We start from the raw sequence: 25511 nt of genomic DNA on the forward strand, positions 1-25511 counted from the left end.
TTCCCCTAATCTGGCTTTCACCTATCTTTTCAGTTTTACTTCATATTTTTCTTCTTCATATACTCTGTTTCTACCAAACTGGAACAGCCGAGTCTATTTTCTAAACTTTAAAAAAATTATTTTTCAAGTACATTTAAAAACAATTTTTATCACTTTTTAAAAAATAATTTTGAGTTCTAAATTCTCTCCCTCTTTCTGTTCCCCAAACTTTCTCTCAGTCTTTGTCTACACTATCTCCTATGCCTGAAATGTACTTCTCCTTTCAACCCTACTTGTTTCAAGCCACATTTAAGGTGCAGCTTTCTTTTTGAAGCTTTTTCAGATCTCCCCATATATCACATTTTGCCATCTTCAAACGACTTTGTATTTACATATCCTAGTATATATTATCTCTTCTTAGTAGAATATTCCTTGAGGATAGGGTCCATTTGCCTTTTTTTTTTTTTTTTTTTTTTTTTCTTTTATATTCCCAGCGATAAGTAGGCTTTCATAGAGAAAGGAATGCAAAGGCCATAAATGATCTTTTGAAAGTTCCAGCAAAAAGAGATGGGTTATTGATCTGGTAATCTCCCCCATCTCAAATCTATGGCTCCACTTTATGCATTGTCTTAACATGTAAGCTCTTTAAGGGTAGAGACTACCCCTTAATCAGTCAAAGCAAAACATGGTTGTACTTTTATCTTATTTAGGAATTACTCAGCCCAATGACCATAAAAGGCTCTTGGAGAATAGTTCATCCTACTTTGGATCATTTGACTGAAGGTCTATAAATCAAGGGGTAAAGCTAGGAGAAAAAAAGTTTCATTATCATTGATTGGGGGTAGTTGACAGGTGACTAGCAACAAAGCCAAAGGAGAAATACATACATACATACATATATATATATATATATATATATATATATATATATATATATACACACACACACATACACACACATCAGATTTTACACAGCCTTAAGGCTAGTGGCAAAAGGAATCTCTCATCTGAGGCTACTTAGTGACTTTCTTTATTGAATAACAGGGACAGAATGCCAGATGATTTGGAGGAAGAAATATTTTAAATGGAGTTTGAACTTGTTAACCTTGTTGCCTGGGCAGCTAGGTGGGATAGGGGATAGAGCACTAAGATTGGACCTAGGAAGATTCATCTTTATGAATTCAAATCCGGCCTCAAAATTCTTCTATGAATTCAAATCTGGCCTGCTCTGTGATTCTGAGCAAGTCACTTAGCCTTGTTTGTCTCAGTTTTTCAGCTGTCATCTTTGTTCCTCCCCACTTTCCCCTTCCCCCATCAAAAAACACCCAAAATGGGATCCGGAAGTCAAGCCATGACTTATCAACAACAACCTTGTTGCCTAAGGATTTACCAAATATGATGTTTATTCTGGTAGTTAATTTATCAAAATGGAACAGAAGATAGTGGAGGCCTCCATCCAGATAGAATTAGTGGCTTGTCCTGTTCAATAAAATACAGATCAAAGGTCTGTATTTACAGCTCCTGTAGTTCCCTTTCTTTGACTTTTAAAACTCTCCCCCCCCCCCCCCCCGAGATTTTTCCCTAACCCTCACCTCACGGGTTCTACCCATCTTCAACAAAAACATCCTTATCCCCATATTTACTGTAGTGCCAGGAATTAAGTGCTCCACAGACTCTGTTAATTAATCCTTGTTCCCCACATATTTCATCGTGCATTTCTGTTTTGCATAAATGCTCTCCCATGTCTGGAATGTATCCTTCCATCTCCACCTCTTCAAATCCCCTAGCTCCCTTCGAAGAGCAGATTAGGGCTACTTTTTTTTTCTTTTTTTAAAAATTAATAATTATAATTTTTTGACAGTACATATGCATGGGTAAAGGGCTACTTTTTAAAAACCTTTCCTAAAAATCTATTTATTAGCACTCCTCCTCTAAGCTACGGTGATAATATTTTGCACTTGCTTGTTGTATATTGTACCTTCCCAGTAGAATGTAAGCTCTTTGAGTATAAGATTGTATGTAATTTTTTTTTTGTCTTGGTATCCTTGGTATCTAGCATAGCACTTTGCTCACAGAAACAAATACAGTTGAATTGACTCCTTTTGAAGAGCCTTCCTCAAGGTCACTTCTGCAACTATGGCCGCTTCTAAATGTTTGCTTTCAGGACTGGACAGCTCCAAGGCTAGGGCAATATCCTTAGCCAACTGAATTAGAATTGTGAACTTGGGCAAGTCCCTTTCCCGCTCTTTCTCAGGTTTTTTTACCTGCAAAATGAAAGCATTTATTTCCAAGTTCCCCTCAGTCCTAACGTTTTACATTTCATGTTCCGAGGTCTCTCTGTCCTAATATTCTTTCTTTATTCGTAGGTGCCTTCCCGTTCTAAAATCTTATCCGGCGAACTCTTCCCCCTTAGGGTCAGCCGGATCTCTCTAAGGCTAGGCTTAGCGGGGACTACAACTCCCAGCATGCCCCGAGGCGCACCTCCTCCCGCACTTCCGGCGTGTGGCGGCTGCGGCGGGTAGCGAGCCAGGGCGACGGCTGCGGGCCGAGGGCGACGAGTGACAGGTCGCTACGGGGCCGGAGCCGGGGTCGGGACCGGGACCGGGGTGTCTGGGGACTAGCTTCTCCGCTTCTCTCGCCTGTCCCACCGAGGTGACCTTCATGGGCCGCGGGCCCCACGCCCCGGGGCGGCTGAGGTGGGTCGTGTGAGGCGGCAGCGGCGGCGGGTGGCTGAGGCCGAGGGAGACTGAGGCGAGCGAGGCCCGGGCCCTGCCGGGCGCTGAGGGAGGGTAGCGATGTTCGTGCAGGAGGAGAAGATCTTCGCCAGGAAGGTCCTGAGGCTCCATATCTGCACCATGGAAGGCGCCGAGTGGCTGGAGGAGGTCACCGAGGAGACCACAGTGGAGAAACTCAAGGAGCGCTGCCTCAAACACGTAAGGAGCCTCCGCGGACCCAGCGGGCCCTGCCCCCCGTGCCCCTCACCCGGTTGTCCCCCTGCCCCCTTCACCCGTCCCAGCCCGCGTCCCTCCTCCCGCGGTGGCGCACGGACGCGACCCGATCCGCGCTCTCCTCCGCTTACATTTTCCTACCCCGCTTAGAGGGCTTACCCCCCTCTCTACTCTTCTTCTCCCCGATATTTCTTCCTTCTTCCATCCTCCATTCTTCCTCCCCTCCTCCCATTCAGAACTCCGTCTCCTTCCTTAGCGTCCTTCACTGAAGTTTCTTTCTCCCGCTTAATCTACTTTCTTCCCCTTTCCTCTGGCCCCGTTTCCAGTTGTGTTTTTCCTCACACTTCACCCCCTCCTCCCTCTGCCATCTCTTCCCTTTCTCAGGTTATAGTTCATTCCCCAAACAATCAGTAAGCAGTTAGTGCTTTGTGCCGGGGGACAAAATATACTTGAAACGATTCCCGCTCTTAAAGAGCCTGCTTTCTGACAGAGGAGTGAGCCGGGTGTCTGTCCGGACTCAGATCTGGTGAGCGAGGTCTGTCCCGGCGCAGATACGGAGCGTGCAGGGGAGGGCGCTCGCGGCCCCACCCCGTCCCCTAACCTGTCCATGTTTTCCTGTTTCCCCTCACACTCTCCTCCCCAGGGAGAGCATCTGTACCTTTTCCCCCATTCGTTCTTTTCCCCACTTGTTCATTCCTACTTTGTCTCCAATTAACTCGGTTTCCCATTTTTTTTGCCCATCTGCATTTTTGTTCCTTTTAGGGAACCCTTTTTTCACTTATTTTCTTCCCCTCTTATATTTCCATTTCTTGTTATTCTTTCTTCTATGTCTTTCCCCCTCTTTTCTCCTCTGGTTTTCTCCCCTTTTCCTCCCTTCCTCGTCTAACTTCTAATTTTCCCCTCATCTCCCTTGACTTCAGGCACAAATGCCTCCATTCTATTTCCTTTGCCTTTTCCGTCTCTCTTTTTCTTGTAGCACACTGAGTCCTGACTTTGCTACCAACAAGCTCTGTAACGTTAGTGAGGGACAGCCTCTCTACACCTCAGTTTTTCCATTTGCAAAAGAAGGTGCTTGAACAAGATGATCTTTGAAGGACTTGTCTAGTTCTAGCACTCCATTATTTTCTTCTTTTTTTTTTTTCTCCAGTGGAATTATGGAATTAGAGAGGGAGACAGGTAGGATACTAGACACTTGCCTTTATCTAATTTGTTTCAGCTCCTTTGAGTCAAGGAAATTTTGAAAAGGATCTTTTTATTCTTTTGTCATTTCAGTAATGTACAGTCAGGATGAAGAGTCAACCTTGCTCGTGGGATAGAGCCAAAACTGTCTGTGACATGTACTAACTATGTGACCCTGACCAAGTTACTTAACCTCCCAGTGCTGTAGGCAGAGAAGGTGCTAACCTTCATTGGGAGAAGAAATTTCCTAATCTGAATTTCCTGTCTCTATGACTGCCTGGGGAAGTTCTCATTTTTTTTCAGTCAATCAATCTACTACAAACTCACAATTAGTGTTTTAAGGTATGCTTAAATGAAGCCAGAGAGACCTTAAAATTGTCCCTATAAAACCTGGCATTTTGGACTTTTCTTATTAGCTATGATTTTTGTTGCCTGTGCCAAAGCAAGTTTGTTCATTTTTTCCCTTACCTGAAACTCCTACAACATTATCTCTTCTCTCAAGGTGTTCCTCTTTGGTCTTGATTGAAATGAATTTTTGGAGACTTAAATTCATTTCTGTAAATTTTAATTTTATAACACAGTTCATAGACCAAATTTATAAATGTCTAATTAAATAGGATACTTGTCACTATGATTACATAAAATATTGTTCCCGAAGCTATTGTCTCACCAGAATTGGGAGACAAGCAGTAGACTGTGTCACCACAATAATCCCTTACATGAAGTGTTTATGTAATATTTATGTTTAAAATATTCATGTTATGTGACTATGTAATGTACATGTTGTAATCTATATGTTATAATATCAGTTATCTTTTTTTTTATAATAATAGTTTTATATTTAATATGTATGGGAATGCCTGCCATCTAGGGGAGGGGGTGGAGGGAAGGAGGGGAAAATTCAGAACAGAAGGGAGTGTAAGGGATAATGTTGTAAAAAATTACTTATGCACATGTACTGTCAAAAATGTTATAATTATAAAATTAATTTAAAAAAATAATAATAGTTTTTATTTACCAGATATTTGCATGGGTAATTTTACAACATTGACAATTGCCAAAACTTTTTTTTTTCCCCTTTTTTTTCCAATTTTTCCCTTCCTTCCCCCCCCAGATGGCAGGTCGACCAATACATGTTAAATATGTTAGAGTATAAATTAAATACAATATATGCATACATGACCAAACAGTTGTTTTGCTGAACAAAAAGAATCGGACTTTGAATAGTGTACAATTAGCCTCTGAAATCTAAAATGCAGGCAGACAAAATTAGAGGGATTGGGAATTCTATTAGTGATTAATAGTCATCTCCCAGAGTTCTTTCACTGGGTGTAGCTGGTTCAGTTCATTACTGCTCCATTGGAACTGATCTGGTTCCTCTCATTGTTGTGAAGAGAGCCACGCCCATCAGAATTGATCATAGTATTGTTGTTGAAGTGTATAATGATCTCCTGGTCCTGCTCATTTCACTCAGGATCAGTTCATGTAAGTCTCTCCAGGCCTTTCTGGTCATTTCTTACAGAACGATAATATTCCATAATATTCATATACCATAATTTATTTAGCTATTCTCCAACTGATGGGCATCCATGTAGTTTCCAGTTTCTGGCCACTACAAAGAGGGCTGCCACAAACATTCTTGTACATACAGGTCCCTTTCCCTCCTTTAAGATCTCTTTGGGATACAAACCCAGTAGCAACACTGATGGATCAAAGAGTATGCACAGTTTGATAACTTTTTGAGCATAGTTCCAAACTGCTCTCCAGAATGGCTGGATATATTCGCAGTTCCACCAACAATGTATCAGTGTAATATCAGTTATCCTTGAATGTTAAAATATAGATAAATGTTATCCCAGAGATTCTTTAATGTGTTATGGTAACCACCTAAACTGTTTATAATTATTTTCAGAGATTAATGAAAACTATTCTGTAGGGTAGCTGTTGTTACAGAGTTACCCACTTAGATATGGAGTGTGGCCTGCAATTGTTTACTTAGTAGGTATAGAGTTATGGAGAAAGAACAGGACCTATTTCATTTTAAATTCTGAGAAAGCATTTGTATGTGTGTGTATATAGAGATTTGAGAAAAGAAGCCTTAGTTTAAATTCTGGTCTTTTCACTTTCCAGTTACTAAGCTAGCTTGTTTCTTCTCTGGGCCTAAGTTTCTCTATTCATAAGGTGGTGATGATAATATACTATTTGCTTCCTAAGGTGGTTTCATAGAAAGGGCTTTATAAACTTTAAAGTATTATATATATGGGGGCAGCTAGGTGTCGCAGTGGATAGAGCATCAGCCTTGAATTCAGGAGGACCCGAGTTCAAATGTGGTCTCCGACACTTAACACTTCCTAGCTGTGTGACCCTGAGCAAATCACTTAACCCCAGCCTCAGGGTGTGTGTGTGGGGAAGTATTATCTAGATGCACAGAACAAGACAGTGATACTTAATGACCTGGTTATACATTTAAGAGAGCTTACTTTTTTTTCCCTTGAAGATTCCATATGGTTTTTAGATTTCTGGAAAACTATCAATGCACCCTTTAACAAGGAAAATTAGGACACCACCTGCTTTTCTTATATTTTAGTCTATTTGTAAAATAACTGTCAGACTTTACTGTTGTTTCTTATACAGCTTTGCTATGATAGTAGGTGATCTTGAATCATGTTTCTACTTTTGTAAAAAAAAAAAAAATTAAACTGAATTAACCTGCTTACAAAGTTCATACTTCAAGTGGTTAGTAGGTAGTAACTTACTTGTCAGTGACATATAGTTTAGCAATGCTTTTTAACTGATAGTATAGATTTACATTACCATTATGATGATATTTTATGAAGAGGGAACAGGAAATGGAAAATTCTTCACTGATCACAAGTACATGTTAATGAATTTCTGGAACACCTTGGGATAAATTAGGTAGCCAATTTAGATAGGATGCTAATTAGTATATTCTTGAAAAATTTATCATTCAAGTAAGTACTAGAATGCATAGATGTTGTTTTTTTAATTAAATTCTTTAATTTGAGTTTTTTCTTCTCTATGTAGCCTCCCCAGGTATATGGGACAGGCCACCAAGGGTATTTCACATTGAGTGAGAGAGACATAAATTACTGTGTAATGATAGCTAAGCAATCAGAAATATTTTCATCCTCACATCCCTTACCCTTCTACCGGATTTGAGCTATCCCTTAGCTGCAGTCAGAATTCATTAGTCAGGGAAGTGATAATTCTGAAATTTTATATGTGAATGTCACCCTGGAAACCAGTTCCTGAATGTCACATACTGCTGCAGAGCAGTAATACCAGAGTATATATTTCAGTTTATATTATATCTTCTCATTTTTTCTCTGATGTATGCTTATCAATGATTTTCTTCCCTCTTGCTATCTTTGATGAAAAGGAATTAATGTTCTTTTTTTTTTACAACATCTAGAAATTTAATAATGTTGTTATTATTTAAAGATGATGATAATGCTAATGAAAGAACTGTCTTTACCACACTGTCTTTTTACAAACTAGGATCACCATTGCATTTCAAATCTTACACTTTTTAAAGATGAAAAAAATTGCCTTCTTGAACTGTGGGTTATTAAAAAAAAAAATCTCTGATATTTTTGAGTTATATGCTAAGATCTCAACCAATTATCTAAACTTTAAAACATGGTTACTAACACAATATTTAGATCATATCATTAATATGAAGGCAAATCAACTTCTTTAGGAAATTTAGTTCAGTTAGTAATTATGTTAAGTGTATACTTTGACACCAACTATGGTGCAGCTAAGCTTGGTAGGATTCATGTTGAGTCATTAGTTGAATTAGTGACCTAAATGTCAATATCTTTGTTGTGTTCTACCACACCTTGATCTGTTCTAAAACAGCTTAGCATGTAATAGAGATTACTCATTCTTAGCTTCCATTTCTTAGATCTTGTTTGGACTCACCAGACCAGTATAAGGTTTATATTTAGAAAATTATATTTCATAAGATAGGTTCTGAACTTTATAATCCACATATCCAATTATTTATTTTTAAAAATATTGTTTCTGAGAACAACTATTTCATAGTTCAGAGAGGAAAAAAGTTCGTTTCTGTCATAAAAACGTACATTTAAGTGGAAAATGACTCTTAACACTTTTACTAAATGTTCTTCTCATCTTAAAGTCTTAATGATCATTCTCTTCTCTTTTACTGGTTTTCATCTAAGAATAACAAAAGAAAAATGATACAAAACTGCCATCTCTAAGAAATCTCTTAAGAAATACCACAGTTTTAAAAAATGTCAAAGTACCATGAGTGTTTTTGAGAGATTAGAGCACTGTACCTTCACTGTATCTCACCTCGGTAGCTTTAAGACATAAAAGATAAGTACTCAGGAAGGCATGTCAGGTATTATGGATAAGGTTTATATAACTGAGCTATTTGGAAAATACAGTTGTTTAATAAAAGATTAAAAATTCTGATTATGATCATGTGGTAGTCTTATAGTCAGGTAATAGCAGTCTCCATATCTTTATTTTCCGATCTTTGAGAGGGTTTATCTGGTGAAGATATTGTCAATTAGGTAATTACTTGTAATGCATTGAACAAACTATTTAACTTGATATTATTACCTACCCCATATTTAAGCCTACTTAATTAATATTAGTAATTATCCTGAGTATAAAAATAGTAACTTTACCTTTCAAGTTTTAAAGTGTTTTTGTTTAGCTTTAAAATTGAGAAGTATACTAATTTTTGCTTCATTTTTAATTCAGTGCCATTTTTGTAGCTTTTTTATTCAGTATTGATTCATGTATATATTTTAATATTACAAATAATATTTTTATATGCCTTTCATTTTACATTTGTTGAAAAAATGTTCTTTTTGGAAGAGCTTTAATTCCTGAACATATTTCAACATATTTAGTATCAATTGATAAGACTTTAGTAAGTGCCTACTCAGTGCCCAGGCATTATGCTAGATTTTTGGGAAAACAAAAACAAAAGCAAAACAGTTCTTGCCTTCAAGGAGCTTACATTCTAATGGGAAGACTACATTTATTTAAGTACCTGCATTGTGTTTACAAAAATGAAACCAATCATACCTATGCTTAATGGAATTCTTCTAAATAAATCTAGATTACATTTCCTAACCTTCCTCCAGAAGCATAGTTTTCTTTTATTTCTTTCTTTTTTTTTTTAAATAATCACCTTTTATTTTAAAAACATATGCAAAGATAATTTTTAGCATTCACCCTTACAAAACCTTGTGTACCAAATTTTTTCTCTTTTTCCTTCCCTCACCTTTCCCCTGGATAGCAAGTAATCCTGTATATGTTAAACATGTGCAATTCTTCTATATTTATTTCCATAATTATCAGCAGAAATTTTCTTGATGAAAGTCACATCTGTCTTAGGAGTCTAACAAATTATAAACTTGCTAGTATAGCCAAGTGGATAAGTAGTACCAATCAGAAGTCTATAGGACTACATTTTAGAATTAATTGGTTTATTAAAAGAAAAACTTTTAAAAGAAAAATTAAGGATTATGTCCCTAATTTAATGATATCGTAAACTATTATGGATAGGTAGATGGTACAGTGGGTAGAGCTTCTGACCTGGAGTTAGAAAAACTGTAAATTCAAATGTGATTTAGACACTTAGCAGCTGTGTGACCCTGAGTAAGTCACTGAAATGTTTGCTTCAGTTTCCTCATCTGTAAAATGAGCTAGAGAAGGAAGCAGCAGACCACTCTAGCATCTTTGTCAAGAAAACCTCAAATGGGGTCGTGAAGAATTGAATGTGACTGAAACTATTCAATGACAACATTATGTCTCCTGAGATATATTGGTGCTATTTTAATGGGTTTTATATCTAGGTTTTTATTCACACTGCAATTTGGTGCTTTTATGAAGAAATAAGAGGTTAGTTTTAGTTCCAGCTTTAAAATAAGAAAAGAGATTGAATTATATTTATATCAGAAATATGATTAAATGACCTTTGATTATTTATGGCAAGTTTTTTCAGTCTTGGCTATTCTTGGTTATTCTTAGTTAAAATTTAAATGAAAGGATTTGCCAAGAAATCCTTTATTTTTTAGAATGTTGAGTCTTATAAAAGTTTTCATTTTGTTCCATGTCCTTGATTCAGTCTAGTGAATGGATTTATCTTTACCTTCATTGACTCTTACTTTTGCCTGTATAAAATTTGAACCATTATGAATTGAATGTATACAAGTAGATATACTGTTATGTAATATTCTTGAAAGTTATCACTGTAGGTCAGTGAACATTATTGTGTAAAGATGAGTCAATGCATTCCATCTTATATATTTTATCATGTGTCACAAAACAGTGCTAAAATAGACAAATTAGGTGAAATCGTGAACTACTATATGATCTAGGCAAAAATGCTGTTGCACATAAAGATTATTGTACATACAAGACATGTGCTTATCACAATGGAACAGTCATGCTGTCACTCTCATTCCAAACTAAATGTTGAGATGGATTACAAAAGTTTTGTCTTATTTCTGATGAAATAAGAATTGAGACCTTGTATAATTGAGACAAAGGACTACTTCTAAATTCCATTGTATATAATTTGTCTAGAATTATGCATAACTGGACATTAACTTTAGGAACACATTGTATTTTATTTTAATTATTTTAAGATTATTGTGAAAGGTCAGAAGAAAACTTTTTGTGACAATAAGGGAATGACAGACTTTGGAGGGAATCAAATCATATGTCGCTAAAGAGGAAAGAGAGTGCATTATCGTTATACATATATATGTATATGGTAGATAGGGTTATGATAATGCTTTGGGAAGAGAATTAGAAGAAAGAATTTGTGTGTGAATGGAAATCTTTTTTTTATTATTATAATAAATTAATATATTTTTATGTACCAGATATATGCATGGGTAATTTTACAACGTTGACAATTGCCAAACCCCTTGTTCCAATTTTTTCCCCTTCCCCCCCCTCCCGATGGCAGGTTGACCAATACATGTCAAATATGCTAGAGTATAAATTAAATACAATTTATGTATACATGACCAAACAGTTGTTTTGCTGTACAAAAAGAATCAGACTTTGAAATAGTGTACAATTAGCCTGTGGAAGGAAATCCAAAATGCAGGCGGACAAAATTAGAGGGACTGGAAATTCTATTTAGTGGTTCATAATCATCTCCTAGAGTTCTTTTGCTGGATGTAGCTGGTTCAGTTCATTATTGCTCTATTGGAACTCATTTGGTTCATCTCATTGTTGAAGATGGCCTCATTCATCAGAATTGATCATCATATAGTATTGTTGTTGAAGTATACAACAATCTCCTGGTCCTGCTCATCTCACTCAGCATCAGTTCATGTAAGTCTCTCCAGGCCTTTCTGAAATCATCCTGTTGGTCATTTCTTACAGAACAATAATATTCCATAATATTCATATACCACAGTTTATTCAGCCAATCTCCAATTTATGGGTATCCACATAGTTTCCAGTTTCTGGCCACCACAAAGAGGGCTGCCACAAACATTCTTGCACATACGTCCCTTTTCCTTCTTTAAGATCTCCTTGGGATACAAACCCAGTAGCAACGCTGCTGGGTCAAAGGGTATGCACAGTTTGATAACTTTTTGAGCATAGTTCCAAATTGCTCTCCAGAATGGCTGGATGTGTGAATGGAAATCTTGACTCTAAAATCTGCTGTGTGATCTTTGAGCACATAATATAAATTCTCCATTCAGGCTTTGTTAATAAAAAAAATGATAATTGCTGAATATGCCAGAACTGAGACTAGTAGTATTAAATATTCTTTTTCCTCTCAGCATTATGCTTGTGTGGTTAAGAGGTATGGTTACCTTTTTTTAATGAATATTTTAACTTAAAGATATAATTATTTTATTTGTGACACCTTTGGCTCAAAGGATGTATCTTTCCCATATGTTTATTTCTGGCAGGAAAAAAAAAGCAGAAAACATTGATTTTTAAAAATATTTAGATTCGTTGGTGATTTTAAAACCATTTATTCCATTTCATCTAATGATATCTATGTTTTGAAAACCACAGATTCTCTTTCTACTGATCTAAAATGATATTTAATATAAATTGCAAAATGATATAAAATGGAGTATTTAATAAAATAAATAGGATATTTAAATTGTAAAACTGCTTTACTGACAGCTCTTTGTTTATTTGCAGAGAAAGCTAGACTTTTAAAATTATACTGGATCCTCTTGTCACATTTAGCTGATTTTAACTTCCTTGGCTTAGTAAATTGTTCCTAGGTTGTACTAATTATCAACATAGCATCATACATCAAAAACAGACAAAGTGGCCTATTAATAGAAGTCTGGCCTTAGGGTCAGTAAGACTTTGTTTCAAATTCCACTTCTGGCACATGTTAGTGATGTGACCATGATTAAGTTATTTAATGTCTTTATCCCAGATAACTTCAGGGACAACCAAGTTGCTGAAGTGCATTGGTAGAGTTTCCATACTGAGAAATCCCTCTCCTCAGATTTTCTATTATGCAGCAGTTTTTCTCATCTCACAGGCTGGTGTCTTCTGCCATCATCTTTCAATCTATACTCTTATTCATCTTACATATCAAAACTGTTGTCAGATTTTGTCTTTTTTAACCTTTACAAGTCTCATATACATCATCTTCCTTCCATTCACATAGCCATCACATGTACAAACTCTCATCACCTGAACTATTACAATAGCCTTCTAATTGCTCTTCCATCTCACCTTCCTCCCCACTCCAATCCATCCTCCACTTGGTCACCAAAGTGATCTTCATAAAGTACAGGTCTATGCCACTCTTCTTCTATAAGCTATAGCCTTGTCCTTTTCTACCTTTAGCTTCTTACTCTTTAATCCTCTCAATGCACTTTACAACCCAGATACATTAACTAGTTGCTATTTTTCACACGTTATACTATTTTCTGACTCTGCAGTTGGGCTGGCGGCAAGTTTCTCTGATAAGTATCATTTCTAAGATATATAGTGAATTGAGTCAAATCTATAAAAATAAGAGCCATTCCCCATTTGATAAATGATCCAAGGATGTAAACAGTCAGTTTTCAGAGGAATCCAATAATCACCTCACACTTATCACATTGGCTAACATGATAGAAAGAAAAATGACAAATGCTGGAGGGGATTGTGAGGAAATAAGTACACATTTGCACTAGGTGTTATTCATGCCTGGAATATTCTCCTTCCTCATCTTTGATTTCTAGCTTTCTATGATTCCTTCAAAACTCAGCTTAACATCTTCCTCAGAAGGCCTTTTCTGGATCTTTTGCTATTAGTACCTTCCCTCTAAGATCACCTTTCATTTGTATTGTGTATGTTGTTATTTGCTTTCTGTCTCTATCAGAATGTAAGCTTCTTGAGAGCAGGCATTCGATTTTTGCTCTTCTTTTTCTGTCCAATGTTTAGCATTGCCTGGCATGTGGTAAATGTTTAATAAATGTTTGTTGATTGAGTGAATGAATGAAATCACAAATTTAGAGTACCTTCCCCACTCCTTATCCCCAACCCCTGAAAAAAAAAATCATATGTAAAAATTTATATGTATTTCAGTATTTGAGTGAGTCAGACATCGCTGAGAATTATTAAGTTATTATTAAGTTGAAAGCCTGAGAATCATGGGATTTTTAGAACATAGAGATGGAAGGGGACTTTAAAGATAATTTAGTCCACTCTCCTGTTTTTTACAAAAGAGGAAACTGGGGCTTAGAAAGATGTTATTACTTCCTCCTTTGTACATGGATAGTAAGTAACAGAGTAAAATGTAAACTCAATTCTTCTGATTCCAAATCTAGTGATCTTTCTAGTATACTACACCACTTCTCATGGCTATCATTATCCCCTTAGGTCTTCTTTTTTTCAAGCTAATCATCCCTAGTTTCTTCAGCTGATTCATATTTTCAGTACCTTATTATTACAATATTATATTACATATTATTTTATTAAAATCAAGAAGACAGTATAGTTGAGTGAATGAGCTAGAAAGCAGTAGCTGCTGCCAAAAGCTCTTTCAGTCACATCAGCCTCTTTCTCCATCTATAAGCACCTTATAAAAGTAGACATTGTCCTAGATTGCTAAAATGGTCCTTATAATATTGAGTTGAATGTGTTGATAGGCGGAGCAACAAAAAAGCTAGGTGAGACCTCATAGCAGAGCAGCTACTGGGAGTCATTACCTGGGTAGTTTTGCCTTGTCAGCACTGGAACCAAGCCTAAATGTTTTTTCTTAGTTAATAACTTATTAAGCCTAAACTATCATCCATAAGCTAGAAAGGACAACTAATAAATGCTAGCATGGTTAGAGAATGTCTAGGATTATATTTTATTACCACAATGATTAGTATAGTAATTTTGTTATTTCTGATTCTCTTGGTATATGTTTTATTATTTTTTCTAGTGTGTACCTGGGAACTTAGAAGACCCCAAAAGTGTAACACATCATAAATTAATACATGCTGCTTCAGAGAGGGTCTTGACAGATACCAAAACTATCTTAGAAGAAAATATTCAAGATAAAGGTAAGAAAGATTCATGATTAAGCTGCATTATAGCAGTACTATTATGAAAACAGAAATTTGAATTTTTTTAATTGATTTGTGTGTTAATTTTCATTACTGAGAATTACTATGAAAAAAGAAGCAAAAAATACTGTTGATTTTATTTTAAAAGTATTTTTTGTTTGCTTTCTGAAGTATTTTTGCAAAGTGATAGAACTGCAAATAGACATTTAACACTTAAGTTTTAGGAGAAATTTAATTATTTTTCAAAACAGAATATAAGCCACAGAAAGCTTCTGCAAGTTTGGTCAACTTGATAATTTTAATTGGAAGAGGAGTCATTTTTATAGTATAAACCATCTTTTAATTTATAAATGGCAGTAATTTTGTCATAAATTATATGAGACTGGAACTCTAAAGTTCCTTAAAACACTAACATTATAGAGCTTGCATGTTAAAATTAAATGTCTATAAAACTACATATACTTTATTATGCTGTGTGTGAATGAGAAAGAGAAAGTGTGAGAGTGTGTGTGTCTTATAGCACTAACATCACATGGCTTGCATGTTAAAATTAAATGTCTGTAAAAGTATATATACTTTATTATGCTGTATGTGAGTGAGAAAGTGAGAGTGTGTGTGTGAGAGAGTGTGAGTGTAAAAGAGAGAGAGAGATCTTTTCAAAATTCAAAATAATCTGTGCTTTCACTGTATATACTTCGTCCAGAGAGAAAGAGAGAAATCTTTTCATAATTCAAAATAATCTGTGCTTTCTCTGTGTGTACTTCCTCCATCAAAACAGATTATTAACTTGGTATAGGGTTTTCTTGAATTGCTGGAGCTGAAAAATTCTGTTACCTAGTAACTTAGTCCCTCTAAACTTAGCTAAGTTGGTACTTGAATATTGCTAGGTTTATACCAAAAGCCTTTTCAGTTTACTAAAGCCTGATAGGGCTTACACTCTGTAGTCCTTTAGAACTCATCATCATCTCCATGTCCTTTACTACTATAACTATAATTATATGTCTGTGTTTGACAGATTAGTCTAATAAATTCTTATTAAGCAACTATCATATGTAAGTTCTCTTTGAAATTTAGATGACATGTACCACACATACCTTATACATACATACATACATACATACATACATATGCTAATCTTAGGGAGATAGCATGGTAGAGCCAGAATATCACACATTTGCTCTATTACCCACTATATACAAAATCTTGGACAAGTCACTTAAACTCTCTGGACTTCAGTTTCCTAATCTGGAAATAATTGTACTAAATTATTTTTAAGGCCCTTCATTCATAAAAATGGTGATGATCAACCTATGTAACACTGGTCCTAGAATCAAGAAGACCTGAGTTTATTTACTGGCTGTGTGACTTTGGGCAAGTCATTCAACCTCTGTCCCTCAGTTTCTTCATCTATTAAACCCCACCTCTAGGATTGCTATGCAGATGAAATATTTGTAAAGCAATTTTCACACTTTAATGTGATTTTTATGTGCTAATAACTATGACAATGGTGGTTTTGTGTTTTACTTCTTTAATCAAAATTCTAAAATATCTCTCTGACCTATCATTCCATTTCTCTCTATGCTTCCTCACTCTTGTTAATCCTTATTTTTGCCTTCATTGAGGTCTTTTCTCCTTCATCCTTCAATAATTTTTTAAGCTATTACTCCTGCTAACTTCACTTTCCTCTCTTTTTAGACTTTATAGTCGACCAATTCATTTCTATACTTTACTCTCAAATTCCTTGCTTCTTGTCCTATAGCTGCTCAAATCTTCCCAAACCTCAGTTTTTGGATCACTCCCACCATCCACCTCCTAAACAGGGCTGGAGGAATTCACACAACCATATTCACGGGATACATTATAAATTCATGACCAGCTTCAACTGGCCCTCACTATATCACAACAATTCTTTTATTTCTTTCTAATTGGTTCCCTATCTTACTCTTCTCAGGAGCAATTCCAAACCCCTCCTTTTGTCTCCCTCAGCTCTCTTTCCTTTTTTCTTAATTTCAACTGAAGACCTTACTTCTTACTTTGCTGAGAAAATTGAGGCCATTTTATTTGAGCTCCATCTTTGCCCTTTCTCCTCATTTCAAAACTTCATTGTCCATCTCTGACAGTGAAGTAGTCCTTTTCTTTGTCAAGGCCAGCTCCTGTACCATCCAGTTTTCTCTAACAGACTGCAAATTCAATCATCCTCTCTATCATACAAATCTTCCAACCTCTCCTTAATTAACTATTGGTTTCTTAACTACCTTCAAACACGATCTATAAAAACCCTTCATTTGAACTCAACATCTCCTCAAACCATCACTCTACATCTCTTCTCTATTTCTTAGCCAAATTTCTAGAAAAAGATATCTGTATTCACTGCCTCTACCTCCTCTCCTTTCCTCAGTCTTCTACAGTTTGACTTCCAACTTTATTATTCAACTGAAACTGCTTTCTCTAAAAATACTAATGATCTCCTAATTCCCAGATCTGATAGTCTTTTCTCAGTTTTCATCCTCTTAATCTCTCTGTTGTATTTGAAACAGTTGACCATACAGTCTCCTATATATTCTTTCTTCTCTGGCTTTCCTCCTACCTGTCTTCCTAAATAAGTGCTTCCAGAATTCTGTCCTAGCCTGGAGATTAAACTACAATCTTTTTGCAGATTGTTAAAAGATCTATACATTCAGCACAATCTCTTAACTTTCAACTCCATATCACAAATTACCAATTGGACATTTCAAACTGGATATCCCAGACATCTCCTAAAGCCAACATGTCTTAGCAGAATTTATTAAAATGCACCCTTCTTCTAAATCTTCCAGTTTCTACCGAAATTCTTCCACTTTCCTGGGTTCTCAACAGCAGTGTTCTCCTTGACTCCTCACTCTCCCTCATTCCACACATTCAATCAGGTGCTAGGTCTTGCCTTTTCTCCCTTTACAGCATTTCTCATATCTTCTCTCTTTCCACACAGCTGTCATTTTTAAGTTCAGACTCTCCTCATCTTTCTCCTTGATTATTACAATGACCTCCTAATTGGCTTCTCTGCCACTCTCTCCCTGTTCCAATCCATCCTATACATTGTTGCTAAAGTGATTTTCCCTAAGTATAAATCTGTCATTCCCTTATTCAGTAAATTTAAGTTGCTCAACCTTTTGCTTCTAGCAAAAAAAGATAAACCCTTCTGTTAAAGTTTTAAAATCCTTCACAACCTGTCCCCATCCTATCTTTCCAGTCTCATGTACATTACTCCCCCTTCTAAATTCTGTGATTCAGGCAAATTAGCTGTCACTCTATTCCTCATACATGACACTATTTCTCATGTCTTCCCTTATTTTACCCCCTGCCTGAAATGACTTTTCGCTCACTTTCATTTCACAAGAAAAATTACTTTCCTCCCTGAAGAGTACTCAGACATCACATGAAGCTTTTTCTTATTCCCCTTAACACTCCCAAGTTACCATGTGTTTGACTTTTTATTTATTTAGTACATGCTTATATTTGTTTCTGTGGGAAGGTAGATGACATAGTGGATAGGGTGCTGGGCTGAGATTCAGGAAGACCCTTCTTTTTGAGTTGAAATGTGATGATCTCAGACATGTACTAACTGTGTGACCTTGGGCAAGTCCCTTAACCCTGTTGGCTTCAGTTCCTTCATTTGTAAAATAAATTAGAATAGGAAATGGCAAATCACTTTCAGATCTTTGCCAAGAAAACTCTAAAGAATTGTACACGACTGAAATGAATGAACAGTAAAATATTTATATGTTTCCCCTATTAGAATATAAGCTCCTTACAAGTATATATTATTTCATTCTTTGTGTTTCTTTCCCAGGTCCACAGCACAATGTTTGGCGCAAAATAGGCCCTTAATAAAGCATACTTGTTGGTTAGTTCTAACAATCTTACAGATCATTTTCAGAATCAGTAACTCCCCCCAAATTTTGCTACTTTGCAAATCCTTTCTCACTTTCATCAGTGTCATGGAGATAATATATATAATAGCTTGCAGTGAAACATTGCCTGAATTCTGTGTCATAATTTTTATTAAAACTTTTGTTAACTACTGCCTTTATAACTTTTCACAATTTGCATACAGTGGTATGTATGAACATAGTGCAATTGCTGTTATGTAAATCAGGTGTGTTTTCATAAGATTCCTTGGTTTAGAAGAGACCTAGAGATATACCCAATCCCTTTCACCCAGGCAATGCAGCATTTTAATAATGCCAATTACATTATATATATATATATATATATATATATATATATATATACATACATACAATTTTTTATAATTTTATTGACAATTATAATTTTTTCCTAGATGTCTTACTATTGGTAAAAAAACGAGCTCCTCCTCCTCCTCCTAAGATGAGTGATGTCTCAGCTGAGGAAAAGGTTAGTTTCAGATAATAAATTCTTGCTGATTAGTTTGAAATCTTAGAATCTGGGGTTTGCAAGTTAAGATAAATTCTGTTGTTGTTGATACCAGTACAGATTAGTAATCTGATTGTTAAAACTATTTTCAGATCTCAACAGATTATCAACACAGTGTTTTATTGTTATGGCTGTATAACTTTTTTTGTACTCTTTGATTTTGTCAACAAATTAATTTTTTTCATCTCTGAACACATAATGGCCATGCTCTGTGATCTAATTGTGCCTTCTAGATAGGGAAGATGATCTCTGCTATCACTGAGCTCTTCTCGATTGTTTTATGTTATTAGTAAGCTAAAATTATCTATTACTTCCCTCACTCTTTCATACCTGTATTAGTTCTGAAGGAAAAGCGTAGATCATCTGCAAGAGCTTACTTAGTGCTACCTGAATACTTCCCATATGTAGGTTTTTTAAAAACTAGCACAAAAAAGAGCCTGAATAAGAAAAGTGGTGTTTCATGATATTGTCTCTGTCTTCCCTCTTTGTTAAGAATTCATCTTTTCACTAATTGATTATAAAGTTATTAGATATAGCCTACTTTCATCTTAAGTTGCAGACATAGATGTGGAGATTTTTATTTTACAGCTAAATTATTCTGTGACCAAAACTATGGAACTTAGTATAATAGGCTTAGAGTTAGAATGGAGCTTAAAGGTCATCTAATACTACCCCTTCATTTTACAAGTGAGGCCCAATAAGTGAAGTGATTTGATTCAGGCAGAAGAAGCAGTAACTGCCAGAGCCAGGATTCAAATCCAGCTTCTCTGTCATAAAATTTAGTGCTCTTTTCACTGTACCTGTTATAAGACTAGAACCCCAAGTATTATTTCTGCAAATCCATAGATTTTACCAATCTCCTTCTTCCCTTTCCTGAAGCACCTTAAAACAACAAAGTAAACTACTTTGGATTTACTTTCTTTCTCTCTTTTCTATTCAGCAAGCATGCTAGTAAGTGATGGAATGACTAAAAAGAAGGATCTGTGACTTCCCTAATGCCATCCTGAGTGGCAGAGATGGTATTTGAATCTAAGTCCTCTAAAAACAATCTAGTTTCTTTCTACTTTACCAATGAGATCTGTAGTCCATATAGTCCCTTTCTTGGTATCTAATGATAGACTTTTAGTGGGGGAGGGGGGGAAACAAGACTAAATACAAAAGAAAACATCCCCTCTCCAAACAAAAGAACTGCTAGCTTTCTAGGATTAGCTATAAAGCCTAAATTGCATAATGGCAAAATATAATTTCATATTGCTATTACATTGGAATCCAAGCATGTGAGCATTCAGAAAGAGCTGTTTTAGAAAGTAAAAGTCTGGGTTCTTTGTAGTATGTTTATGTGCATTTATTAACTCAGGTCTCTAGAAATTTAAAAAAACAAACAAACAAAAAAAAAAAAACCCCTTATCTATCGTGGCTTAAGGTTTGTAGAGAAAGCTTTGTGATGGATTAGAGAAAGTGATCATCCCCTAGAGAAGTGGAAAGCCAAACTATTTTAAGACAGAATTGAGAGGGCTATGCTCATGTACTCACTATACTAAAAGAGTTATTTTAAGATGTCAAGCTGCCCTACCATCTCCAATTGGGCCAAATTATAAGGGAGTGGCTCTGGGCCACTGTGTGACCTCTTATCTTTAATTACACCTGGCCTCCAGCACACACATTGAATCAGCCAAACATATATCTACAACATATATAGACCTTCTGCTCTCAGTTGATGAGAATTACTGAGGGGAAAAGTCAGTTTTCAGGTTACATTTTTGAGCATTGGTCAAGCTATCATTCTTGTTACTATACAGACTTAAAAGCTCTGTGTCTGATGCATACTAGACAGATTTTTTTATCCTGTTAGTTTATTTTTCTGACTTCTGTTTAGCTCTGTTCAAGTTCCATTTCTTTTTAGTCTTCACCTTTAGGATATAGGCTTTAAGAAATCTTATTGAGCTAGAAAAACATAAGAAATTATTAATTAAATTAGCTAGCCTTTTCATTATGTCTTCATCTAGGTGTTCTATTCTTAAGTTTTTTGTGTCATGATCCTCTGTGATAGTCTGGACCTATTTTAAGAATAATGTATTTAAAGGAATAAAATAAAATATATAGGAATACAAAGGCAACAATTTATATTAAAATCTATATAAAAATCAACTTAAAAAAATTTAGAGACCTCAGATTAAGAATCCCTGACCTAAACATTCATTAGATATTCATTAGATATTTTGTGTATGACTTTTTTGCAGAAACCTGGATAGAAATTGCCCAAGATGTGGTATGGGTGGGTTGTGAGCTATGTATATGTAAGAAATATGAGACCATAAATTTATTTAAGTATCTTTGACATTTTATGAAAGATATAAAATTCTGTGGCTCATCATAAAGTTGTATTTATTTGTAGAAAGGAAAAGAGTATAAATGTATAAGGTTAAGAAAGGCAGGGTGGTGTGGTAGAAAGAACATGGAGTTGGACTCAGAAACCTGGTTTCATTCCCCATTATACCACTCAGTAACTTTGTAACATTAGAAAGTGACATAGCCTCTCTGAGCATCATTTTCTTACCTTGCATACTTGTACTATACTTCACAGGACTACTATGAGGTAATGTATGTAAAGCATTTTGTAACGTCTAAAGAGCTATATGAGGAGTATATAAGGTAGTGTTATTGTATGTAACTTTCCCTAAAATTCCCCAGTTAAAATTATAGTTCCAAAAACTATGCCATCTTGTCAGACCTATGACTTTAAAAATTAATTTTTTACTTTCATTCCTCATTTTTAGTCACCCTAGTCAGTTTAAGACATCATATTTTTTCATGTCATAAGTAATATGTCCTAGTATATTTTTGTGACTAAGCAATGCAAATAATTAATTTGAAAATTCTTTGGATCCATCTGTCTTAAAGAAAATTTAATTTGTTGATGTGGCAGGCAATTTTATTTGTAAGCTTTATCAAATATTTATTAATTTTATTTATTTTCCTTCTTTGATGACTCTGTTTTGTGCTACTAAGTTTTTTATTTCTATTTAGAAAAAGCAAGAACAGAAAGCTCCAGATAAAGATGCTATTCTCAAAGCAACAGCAAATATTCCCTCCCACAGTGTGGACAGGACTGTAGCCCATCACAGCATGAGAGATGTAAGTATTTAAAGATGTAACCTCATTTGACACATTTCTAAAATTCATCTACTGAAAAAAAATTTTCAGCTAACAGTAAAAAAAGATTTTTTGAAAATTGGATTAGAGGGGCAGCTAGATAGCACAGGGGATAGAGCACCAGCAGCCCTAAAGTCAGGAGGATTTGAATTCAAATTCATCCTCAGATACTTAATATTTCCTGACTTTGTGACTCTAGGCAAGTCACCTAATGCCTCACCAAAAAAGAAAAGAAAATTGGATTAAAGAGTACAATACTGTGTAAATATACTGATGATTTCACAGAATATAAAATCTTAGTGTTGGAAAAGATCTTAGAGGGTATCTAGTATGATCTTTTCTTTACTTGCATAAGTATGAATTTTATTTCCACAACTTTATTTTATCTATGCCTAGACTCTTCCAATAATGAGGAACTCACTTTTTACTTTTAAACAATTCTTAATTACTAGAATTATTTAATTCCTGACATTGCAGTAAAATTTGTTTTCCTTTAACTTCTCACTACTGATATGTATTCTACCACTGGGAACCACACAAAAGATATTTCACTTTCGTGGGATAATTCTTTATAGATAGCTGAAGACAACGATCATATTTTTTTTCTTAAATCTTTTCTGCAGGTTCAATATTCTTAGTTCCTCATATGAAATGATTTGTTTATCTTGTTTACTTCTGGTCATGCTCTAAATTTTTCAGTATTTAATTCAATGCTTCAGAAATCAATGAGTTCATCAATATGAATAATTCTTTGAAACAGATTAGTATCTTAGTTTAGTGGAGCATCACAATTTACTTGAGTCTTCATGAGTTTCTAAGTCCAGACAAATGAATCATCTGATTGCCACCCTATAGTGACAAATCTCTATGAATTTCACTTATGTTGGTTCTCAGGTGGCATGTAGGTATCCATAGTCTGTCACTAGGCCATTCTGAATTTCTCTTAAAATAGGATATATGAAATTGAATGTAATACTGTAGAGAAGGTCTGGTGAAGGTAGGGAGTATAGTGGCAAATTTTTCTCCTTTTTTCTGGATGCTATACCTTTCCTTCATGCTTTATGCTTTTATATAGATTTTTCAAATAAATTTATTTTGAGTCATTTTATGCAGAAGATTTTGGGTCCCAAAGTTTCAGTTGATTTGAAGATGTTAGTTTCACATTCATTTGGATATATCCCAAACTAAAGAGACTGAGTTTTGTTTATATAGATTGAATAGCAACTACTTTGATTATGTTCTGTGTAGTTTGACTTAGACTGATAAAACACTCTGAATGTATGATGGTATGATCAGTTTTCCTTCTCAGAGACATTATAGAAAATACTTCTCTTTAGATTTGTTTAAATATTTCTTTGCTAATCAAGATACCATAATTGTTCTAAAGAGGCCAATGTATATGTTTTCTTATTTGATGTATTCTTGATGAGTTATTCTGTTCTGTGAACTTGATGATTCAAAATTGTCAAAATTCATATAGTACAATAGAACTCTTGTTATTTTATTGGAAGATAGAACTCATTTTATAGTCTGTGTTGTTCTGGAGTTCTGTATGTACATCAGTCAGATACTATTTATTTAGTGCCTACCATGTGCTATGTGCTAAGGATACAGAGAAAGGCAGTAGTTCTTAGTGGGAAGAGAAGAGGGTTATGGTAAAGGATGTGATTTGAGGGGAGAGTTAGTTTAGTCTTTACTACATCAAAATCCCTATAATAACTCTGTTATAATGGTTTTCCTACTGTATTTCCAGCAATTACTTCCTTATAATTTAGAAAACTCATTTGCCATAGCAGAACATATTCAGACATGTCATTATTTTAGTAAGACTGAAATTAGAAATCTGTGTATCTTCAACAACAATACTGTATGAGGATGTATTCTGATGGAAGTGGAAATCTTCAACATAAAGAAGATCCAACTCACTTCCAGTTGATCAATGATGGACAGAAATAACTACACCCAGAGAAGGAACACTGGGAAGTGAATGTAAATTGTTAGCACTACTGTCTATCTACCCAGGTTACTTATACCTTCGGAAGCTAATAATTAATGTGCAACAAGAAAATGGTATTTACACACATATATTGTATCTAGGTTATATTGTAACACATGTAAAATGTATGTGATTACCTGTCATCGGGGGGAGGGAGTGAAGGGAGGGAGGGGATAATTTGGAAAAATGAATAAAATAAAAAAAAAAAAGAAATCTGTGTATGTTTGTTCTGTTAAATAAAGGGAAGTCCGTTTTCTCTTATTAAATGAAGCAAAAGAGAAGATGTACAGAATACTTAGCAATCAGCTAGCATGGTGTTGTGTTTATTAAATGAAGCAAACCTAGGTTTGCTCAATATATTTTGTTAGCCAGCTATCCTCACATTGTGCTTTTAGACATGTATTATTATTATATTTTCCAGAAAGATTCATGGTATATTAGGGATTCCCAAATTTATTAGGATTTTGATTACATTTGAGTACTCAGCTAATTTCATATGTCATTTCCTTTTGATTATAAGAACATAGAGAAATAAATATCTTTCTTCCTTCAGTACCACTGCCCTGATAGATTTTGTCCTGTTTATTGTAAAATACCAACATAATTTTGAGGACTTGAATGAGATAGTTCAAATAAATTAAATAGCCTCTTTATATATGAAAGTTCTAGTATAAAATAATGGTACTATCAACCTACTTCAGTTTTTTGTAGACTTGCAGAAATCACATTTTTTTTTTTTTCTTTTATTGCAGTTCCAGACAGAACTCAGGAAGATCTTGGTGTCACTTATAGAGGTGGCACAGAAATTGTTAGCACTGAACCCAGATGCAGTTGAATTATTTAAAAAGGCAAATGGTATGCTCACACCCCAGATTTATTTTATGATACTATAATCTAACAAAAATGGCATATAATATTTGAGTGTATATGGCATACAAGTACTTGAATGAACATGTTGTTTCCTCATGCTATTTTTTAATCAGTTGATTATAACCTATAGTTCTTATAGGAAAATGGCAGAAAGAAAACTGCTCTCTCTGCATTTGTCCCTGTCTCTCCCTAGATATGTATTTATTCCTTATTTTGTCATTTATTATATGCTGCATTAATTAATAATGTTGCATTAATCAATATCCTTGCGCCTTTCAGACATATTCAAGTTATTTAGATGACAACTTGTCTGAATCTAAAATGTACTTAGGCAGTATGAATGCCATTTATTCTAACATTTTGTTAACATAGATGAAATTTCCTATTTTACTCATACTGTGTCAC

General features: G+C 35.0%; 1 protein-coding gene across 1 annotated transcript in view; it reads left to right on the top strand.

The window, feature by feature from the left end:
• Positions 1–25511, top strand: part of UBAC1 (UBA domain containing 1) — a 72065-nt gene that overhangs the window by 30860 nt on the left and 15694 nt on the right. The window contains exons 3-7 of the mRNA XM_074294117.1: positions 2393–2912; positions 14530–14650; positions 18975–19048; positions 22115–22222; positions 24989–25091. Coding sequence (XP_074150218.1) covers positions 2775–2912; positions 14530–14650; positions 18975–19048; positions 22115–22222; positions 24989–25091 — 544 coding nt within the window. The 5' untranslated portion in view covers positions 2393–2774. The remainder of the gene's footprint in view (positions 1–2392; positions 2913–14529; positions 14651–18974; positions 19049–22114; positions 22223–24988; positions 25092–25511) is intronic.

Source organism: Sminthopsis crassicaudata, chromosome 2 (assembly GCF_048593235.1).
Source record: "Sminthopsis crassicaudata isolate SCR6 chromosome 2, ASM4859323v1, whole genome shotgun sequence".
NCBI classification, from domain to species: domain Eukaryota; kingdom Metazoa; phylum Chordata; class Mammalia; order Dasyuromorphia; family Dasyuridae; genus Sminthopsis; species Sminthopsis crassicaudata.